The sequence below is a fragment of the Chlorella variabilis genome (assembly GCF_000147415.1).
Source record: "Chlorella variabilis unplaced genomic scaffold CHLNCscaffold_29, whole genome shotgun sequence".
Lineage (NCBI taxonomy): Eukaryota > Viridiplantae > Chlorophyta > Trebouxiophyceae > Chlorellales > Chlorellaceae > Chlorella > Chlorella variabilis.
Genome location: NW_005435059.1, coordinates 195,777 through 203,778, shown reverse-complemented (window position 1 = coordinate 203,778; position 8,002 = coordinate 195,777). Strand labels below are relative to the sequence as shown.

The 8,002-nt window shown below is 66.0% G+C and overlaps 2 protein-coding genes across 2 annotated transcripts in view; one reads left to right on the top strand and one right to left on the bottom strand.

Annotated features, from left to right (window-relative positions):
• Positions 1–512: 512 nt before the first annotated feature.
• CHLNCDRAFT_140164 (hypothetical protein) lies at positions 513–4,858 on the top strand (the record flags this gene model as incomplete). Its single annotated transcript, XM_005843535.1, has 8 exons — positions 513–840; positions 1,064–1,414; positions 1,573–1,920; positions 2,097–2,792; positions 2,969–3,298; positions 3,491–3,835; positions 3,994–4,341; positions 4,518–4,858. The coding sequence occupies 8 exons, from the start codon at positions 513–515 to the stop codon at positions 4,856–4,858; spliced, it is 3,087 nt and encodes a 1,028-aa protein (XP_005843597.1).
• A 3,050-nt stretch (positions 4,859–7,908) lies between these two features.
• Positions 7,909–8,002, bottom strand: part of CHLNCDRAFT_140162 (hypothetical protein) — a gene marked incomplete at both ends in the record, with an annotated part of 3,106 nt that continues 3,012 nt past the window's right edge. The window contains one exon of the mRNA XM_005843483.1: positions 7,909–7,950. Coding sequence (XP_005843545.1) covers positions 7,909–7,950 — 42 coding nt within the window. The remainder of the gene's footprint in view (positions 7,951–8,002) is intronic.

Sequence of the window (8,002 nt, the reverse complement as noted above, 5' to 3'; positions counted from 1 at the left end):
CACCACCACCCTCGCCTCCACCGCCTTCGCCGGAGCCCTCGCCACCCTCGCCGCCCTCGCCACCCCCCCCGCCGTTCATCCGCCTCGTTGGCGGCGGTGTCCCCAGCGAGGGTCGCGTGGAGCACCTGGTGGATGGAGAGTGGCGCGCTGTCTGCGCTGACGGCTTCGGCGCACGCGCCGCCTCCATCGCATGCCGCATCGCAGGCTGGGCCGGCGGAATCGGCAACCTGACGGGCCCCGCGTTTGGTGGCAACCCTATCAGCGCCTCCAACACTTTACAGCTGAGCTCCGACGGAGCCTGCTTGCCCACCGTCGCAAGCTTCCTCGAATGCTCGCATGTGCTGGACGCCGTATGCGCGGCCCCCGCCTCGGTCTCTTGCGAGCCTGGTGCGATTAACTGCTGGGATGCATCCGCAACAACTGTCGCCCAGACGCCACTCGCGGCCTTCTGAGCTCGCTGCCCTCCAGCCCCGCCCTCAACCCATCTGCCCACCCCCTCTACCCACGCAGACATGGCCACCGCGGGCGTGCACCTTTCGGGCAGCGGGCGCAACAACTCGGGCCGCCTCGACCTGCGCTTCAACGGCGCCTGGGGTGCGGTGAGCAGCAACGGCAACTCCAACCACACGCAGCTGGCTGAGCTGGCGTGCGCCGCCCTTGGCTTCAGTGGCGCCGTGGTTGTGCCTGTTCCAGTCTTCATCCAGAAGGAGGTCACGCCCAGCTGGAGCACCGTCACCTGTCCCCCCGGCGCCACCTCCATTGATAACTGCACCCTGGGCTCCAACACCCAGCTCGTAGTAAACGCGAACTACCTCACCGTGCAGTGCTTGGCAGACGGTGGTGCGTGCTTGGAGGGGCGCGATGCAGCTGGGGGAGGTCCCACGGCCCGCATGCCTGCCTGCTAGCGGCGCTGCCAGCGCATGCGCTGCTACCAGCAGGCAGCGCTAGCGGCAGCGCTGCTACCAGCAGGCAGCGCTAGCGGCAGCGCTGCCAGGCGCCTCCCAGCCCCTGCAGGCACCTACCTGTCACACCTGATTTGCTCGCCCCCCCACCGCGTCCGCAGAGCTGCCCTACCTGTCTTCCACGGTGCGCCTTGTCAACGGCACCGCCCCACACAACGGCCGCCCCGAGGTGCTGTTCAACGGCGAGTGGCTGCCAGCGTGCACCAACGGGGGCTACTACTTTGCCCAGCACGGCGCGGCACAAGCGTGCCGCCAGGCGGGCTTTGTGGGGGGCATGGGCAAGGAGCTGCCGCCAGGCACCTACGGCGGTTTCTTTGAGCCCATGGGCAGGCGGTACGTCACCACCGGCACCTTCGTAGACCGCACCTATCCGGGCGTCCAGGCAGCCGACATGGGCATCGTGGACTGGGACACATGCCTGCCATCGGCAGTCGAGTGCAACCCCTCCACCGGTGCGTCTACTGGGGGCCAGTGACTCCCAGCCGCGGCATGCGCACATGCATGCCGCCAAAACCAACTTGTTCTAGTCTTGACGCAGCCGCGATCCCACCCTCTTGTCCCACCTGCTGTCCCACCTGCTGTCCTGTTGCACTCCCCCTGCCTCCTGCAGTTGTGCCCACCCTGCCTGTCGCCTTCTCGGGCGCGGGTGTGCCTTGGGCAGGCCGCCTGGAGGTGTATGGCGGCGACGGCACCTGGGCGGCTGTGTGGGGCTACGACCCCCAGGCGGCGGCCGACGTGGCACGCGCGACGTGCGCCACGCTAAACCTCACCCGCAACCTGGTGGATGTGGGCTCCGGAGGTGCCAGCCTCTACCTGCCCTCTGATGGAGACGTGCAGTACTACACCTACTCGTGCCCCGGCAGCGAGACCAGCATCATAGACTGCACCTTTGGCCCGCCACCCGACTGGTTTGGCGGCGCCAACAACGAGATCAGCGTAGCATGCTTCAACGACACAGGTTCGGCGGGAGGGGCTGCAGCTGGTTTGCCGCTCACAGATGTGTGCCCTGCAGCGTCCGCCCTTGCGGGCTGCAATGCTGCCCCCCACCTCCACCCTGCGGGGGGGGCGGGCTGTCTGCAGCGCTCCCAAGTCCCTGACTCTTATCGTTCCTCCCCTTCATCCTTGGGGTTGCAGAGCCCATGTACTGGCCGAGCACAACTCGTCTGGTGGGCGGCATCGACAGTTCTAGCGGCCGTGTGGAGGTGCTGCGCAACCGTGTTTGGTGGCCGTTGTGTGCCGACAACATCGATGTCACGGCCGCTGTGCTGCTGTGCCGCACCGCCAACTTCCCGGGCTCCGCCTCGCCCGCCGTCCTCAACCGAGAGTTCTTCTCTGATGCCAACACCAGCGTTGTTTCCTACAACGGAGGCTGCGAATTTGCATCTCCAGGAGTCACCAGCTTCCAGTCCTGCTCCCTGCTGGAAACCTCATCAGGCTTCTGCTCAGGCCACGCCGTACTGGACTGCTCTGCCACGACGCCTGCGCCGCAGCCCCCGCTGATCACGGTGCGCCTGTTGAACGGCAGCGTTCCCAGCGAGGGCCGAGTGGAGCAGTTGATGGGCGACGGCCAGTGGAAACCTGTCTGCGCGGGGGGCTTCGGCCCGCGAGCCGCCGCCGTCGCGTGTCGCGCTGCCGGCTGGCATGGAGGCCTCGGCAGCTTGGCCAAACCGGACACCTTTGGATCACTCGCCGACGGCACCTCTACCACCCTGGTCGTCTCTGGCGACACCTGCCCCCCCAATGCCTTCTTCCCGGACTTCTTCGGCTGCCGGACTTCAGTCAGCACTAGCTGCGCAGCCGCCGCCGCCGTTATCTGCGACCCATCGCCCGGTGCGCACGCTGCAGCCGCTTGTGCAACGCTCGGGCAAACCAAGCACAGCTTGCGCCGATGCCGTCCTGTGTTTCTGTTCTATATTGGCTCCCAGGTGGGAGCTCCCAGCTCTGCAGATGCAGCTCCACAGTGCCATTACACCCGCCCCTCGCAACCCTCCCCTCTACCCGCGCAGACATGGCCACCGCGGGCGTGCACCTTTCGGGCAGCGGGCGCAACAACTCGGGCCGCCTCGAGCTGCGCTTCAACGGCGCCTGGGGTGCGGTGAGCAGCAACGGCAACTCCAACCACACGCAGCTGGCTGAGCTGGCGTGCGCCGCCCTTGGCTTCAGTGGCGCCGTGGTTGTGCCTGTTCCAGTCTTCATCCAGAAGGAGGTCACGCCCAGCTGGAGCACCGTCACCTGTCCCCCCGGCGCCACCTCCATTGATAACTGCACCCTGGGCTCCAACACCCAGCTCGTAGTAAACGCGAACTACCTCACCGTGCAGTGCTTGGCAGACGGTGGTGCGTGCTTGGAGGGGCGCGATGCAGCTGGGGGAGGTCCCACGGCCCGCATGCCTGCCTGCTAGCGGCGCTGCCAGCGCATGCGCTGCTACCAGCAGGCAGCGCTAGCGGCAGCGCTGCCAGGCGCCTCCCAGCCCCTGCAGGCACCTACCTGTCACACCTGATTTGCTCGCCCCCCCACCGCGTCCGCAGAGCTGCCCTACCTGTCTTCCACGGTGCGCCTTGTCAACGGCACCGCCCCACACAACGGCCGCCCCGAGGTGCTGTTCAACGGCGAGTGGCTGCCAGCGTGCACCAACGGGGGCTACTACTTTGCCCAGCACGGCGCGGCACAAGCGTGCCGCCAGGCGGGCTTTGTGGGGGGCATGGGCAAGGAGCTGCCGCCAGGCACCTACGGCGGTTTCTTTGAGCCCAGGCGGTACGTCACCACCGGCACCTTCGTAGACCGCACCTATCCGGGCGTCCAGGCAGCCGACATGGGCATCGTGGACTGGGACACATGCCTGCCATCGGCAGTCGAGTGCAACCCCTCCACCGGTGCGTCTACTGGGGGCCAGTGACTCCCAGCCGCGGCATGCGCACATGCATGCCGCCAAAACCAACTTGTTCTAGTCTTGACGCAGCCGCGATCCCACCCTCTTGTCCCACCTGCTGTCCCACCTGCTGTCCTGTTGCACTCCCCCTGCCTCCTGCAGTTGTGCCCACCCTGCCTGTCGCCTTCTCGGGCGCGGGTGTGCCTTGGGCAGGCCGCCTGGAGGTGTATGGCGGCGACGGCACCTGGGCGGCTGTGTGGGGCTACGACCCCCAGGCGGCGGCCGACGTGGCACGCGCGACGTGCGCCACGCTAAACCTCACCCGCAACCTGGTGGATGTGGGCTCCGGAGGTGCCAGCCTCTACCTGCCCTCTGATGGAGACGTGCAGTACTACACCTACTCGTGCCCCGGCAGCGAGACCAGCATCATAGACTGCACCTTTGGCCCGCCACCCGACTGGTTTGGCGGCGCCAACAACGAGATCAGCGTAGCATGCTTCAACGACACAGGTTCGGCGGGAGGGGCTGCAGCTGGTTTGCCGCTCACAGATGTGTGCCCTGCAGCGTCCGCCCTTGCGGGCTGCAATGCTGCCCCCCACCTCCACCCTGCGGGGGGGGCGGGCTGTCTGCAGCGCTCCCAAGTCCCTGACTCTTATCGTTCCTCCCCTTCATCCTTGGGGTTGCAGAGCCCATGTACTGGCCGGGCACAACTCGTCTGGTGGGCGGCATCGACAGTTCTAGCGGCCGTGTGGAGGTGCTGCGCAACCGTGTTTGGTGGCCGTTGTGTGCCGACAACATCGATGTCACGGCCGCCGTGCTGCTGTGCCGCACCGCCAACTTCCCGGGCTCCGCCTCGCCCGCCGTTTTGCCCGCGGCTGCATTCAGCGACGGCTCCACCAACGTTGTTTCCTACAACGGAGGCTGCGAATTTGCATCTCCAGGAGTCACCAGCTTCCAGTCCTGCTCCCTGCTGGAGACCACCGCCGCATCATGCAGTGGAGCAGCTGTAATCGACTGCACATCCTGATTTGTGGTTCGACCCAACGCGCATATGGGAGGGAACATGAAGCTGGCGACGTTACTTGACCGTTCGCACACAGCACCTTGACGGATGAGGATCACGTTCTTCAGCCTGTTGGAATAATTCATGAGCCCTCGCGCTTCTGTTTTGCCTGCACCCATCACGAGGGAGGTCTCCCCTCGCGCTCCCATATATGCATGATGTACCCGCCTTGCACAGGCACATGTGCCTTGCGCCCGTGCTAGTTGGACTGCACCGGTTCTGCCATTGTTTCACCTGCTCGCTTGATTCATGATGAGTTTTGACTGCAAGGTGACTGCCGATCACCCGAGCATTAATGTTTTCATTAAAATTCCGAGCTTGACCCGAACTTGACATGCACTCTGCATGCCGCAGCGCCAGCGCCACTACACCCCTCCATCCCCCCACCAATCGCAGCTCTGGTGAGGCCAGCGGCTGGTACAGGCTGTCCCCCAGCAGGGGGCAGGCCGCCGCCGACAGCTGCGCCCGTATCTGGTGCTTGCCTCTGCAGCCCCACCACCTTGGCTGCCACCCTCCGCATCCCTTTCCTCCTGCGGCGCCTGCGGCGCCTGCTGTGCCGCCGCCTCGCCCTGCAGCACGGCCACTCATGCCGCCGCCGCCACAGCGTCCGGCTTGTCTGCCTGGATACCTGCCTGCAGGCGCTGCAGCTCGCCAGCCCGGATCGGAACCCCTGGCATGCCCTGCACAGGCACCCCCACAGCCCCACACATACACATGTCAGCGGGAGGAAGGGGATCTCGAGGGTGAGTGGTGGTTTTGCTTGCATGTGGTCGCGCAGTTGGTGTTGGTGGTGGCGGTGGCCGGCAGGGTGGGTGCAGCAGCGCGGTGGCGGCGGGCATTACATCACACAAGACTGCGCGACTTCTCGAGGCACGCTGACTGCCCTCATCCCCCCCCGGCACCCGCCACCATACCCAACTCCCCTGCTTGCGCTCCACCAGCAACCCCCACCCACCCCACCCCACCTGTGAGCCAAACGCCAGTTGCTCCAGCTCCACCAGTGCACCCCGTACCCTGTGCCCTAGCGGGTGATGACGTGCCACCAGTTGCCCGGCTCAGCATCGCAGAGCTGCAGATGCCGACCTGCAGGCAGCGGCGGCGGCAGCGACGTAAGCCATGAATATCCCGTTGGACTGCGCTCCCACACACGTCCCATGCGCCGCCTCCATGCCAGGCACTGTTAGGCACATCTCCCACAGCCCCCACATCCTCCCCCTTTACTCACAGCTCGCTGGAAGAGCTCGCTGGCCACGCCTGGCACCATGTAGTGAGCTAGCACCTCGCGGTCGTTCCTCCAGCATGTGTCCACGGAGGAGAGCGCTGCCCACAGCGAGAAGAACAGCAGGCCCAGCGCTGCCGGCAGCGACAACGAAAGGTGGCAGAGACGGGGTGCTGTCAGCGGCGCCAGGACAGCTCAAGGGGGGGTACCTGTGGGAGGGTAGGGTGGAGCAGCAGGTTGGGTGAGGGAGGCAGGCAGTAAAGCGTGCCGTGGGCAGCGGCGGCAGAGTATGTGTTTTAGCCCTGCGATGGTTGGTGCCAAACCCTGTGGTCTCATGACCAGCCATGGAAAGCGCTGACACCCCCTCTTCACACCGACCCTGCTTGCCACACTGCCAGCTTGCTCCACATGCCGCACCACCCGTCGGGCACCACCCGTCGGCTGCCGCAGCTGCTTCCTCGCCGCTATTTAGTCTAGTTGCAGACAGACTGCATCGCAGCTTGCAGTGCCAATCAACCGAGCTGGCGGCTGCCGTCTCCACTCCTGCCTGCCGCTCGCGACACGAAACGCGACACGAAACGCCCACACAGTTAATGTGCATGATGACAAGCATTTCACCGACCTTCCCGCCGGCAGCAGCTCCCCCACCTGCCTGCCCTCCACCCTCGTCCCTCCTGCCTGCCCGCGCGCTCAGCACACAGGCCGTGTGCGACTGCGCAGCGTATGCGCCCGCGCATCTCTGCCTGCCAGCTGTGCCTGCCGCCCCCACCACCCGCTGTCCGTTAGGTGTGGTGGTGTGGGGGGGTGCGGTGGCGTTAGGGTAGAGTGTGGGGGCGTGCTGGTGTGTAGGAGCCGCAGGCCGCCCCCGGACGTTAGGGTGCGGTGCCGCCTCGTCCCACCTGCCTGCCCGCGCCCCCATCATGCGCGCCCTGCTCTGCCTGCCAGCTGCGCCCACCGTTGCCCGTTACGTGGGGTACCGCCGGCGGGCAAACGGTCCGCAGAAGCCCCAGCTGCAGCGAGCCTGCCTTCCCCCCTCTCCCCTGCCGCCATGTCAGACATCTGCACATGTGCTGCTGCCCGCGCGACCAGAGAGCCCGAGGCAGGCTGACGCGGCCGAGGCAAAGGCGAGAGGGCGGGCTGGAGCCCGCCATCGAGTGCCGAGGCAGCGTCGAGTGCCAGGCAGCAGGCCGAGGGCGGACTGGGCGGCGCTGGTTGCTTCGCAGCTCGGGCACTCCTCAGAACCCCCCGATGGAGGGAGGCCTGTCTGAGAAGAAACGGAGCAAAAGGCACCACGGCCCCTTCCACCCTGGCCTCAGTAAGGCCCAGGTGGCCAGATGCATGCATGCCCGCTTGCGGCTCTCATACCCCACCCCCCAGCACTCACAATGGGTTCATTCGACGCTCTGTGGGGCGCCCAAGGGGCTCACACAAGCAATTGGCAATTGCGGAGCCCTGTGCTCGCCTCTTCCACATCCTTCCCGCCCTCTCCCGTGGCCTACATACATTTCCTCGTGCCTTTATGGTGCCACCAGCGCCAATGGCGCGCACCTGAGCGTCCCAGCAAGGGGTGATGGTTGGCCCAGCCTCTTTCACCCTCTCTCCTTGCGTGCACGCTTCCCAAAATGTTACCAGGTGCGTACTGGGTGATGTGAAGTGAGCAGGCGCCCTGACAACGCCACATACTTGAAGCCTGGAATGCTTGCTGAGCCGCCAGCTCTGCAGGAGCCTCCCTAGCAGGTGTCTGCGCTTCAGCGAACGCTGAATTGTTGCCTCCGATGCGCAGGAGTGGCCGCCGCTACACCGCCGCCCCCACTGCCGCCTCTGTGCGGCGCTTCTTCTGCACCCGATGATGCGAGCCGTTGTTGCGGAGTGTGGTACCATTCGAATCG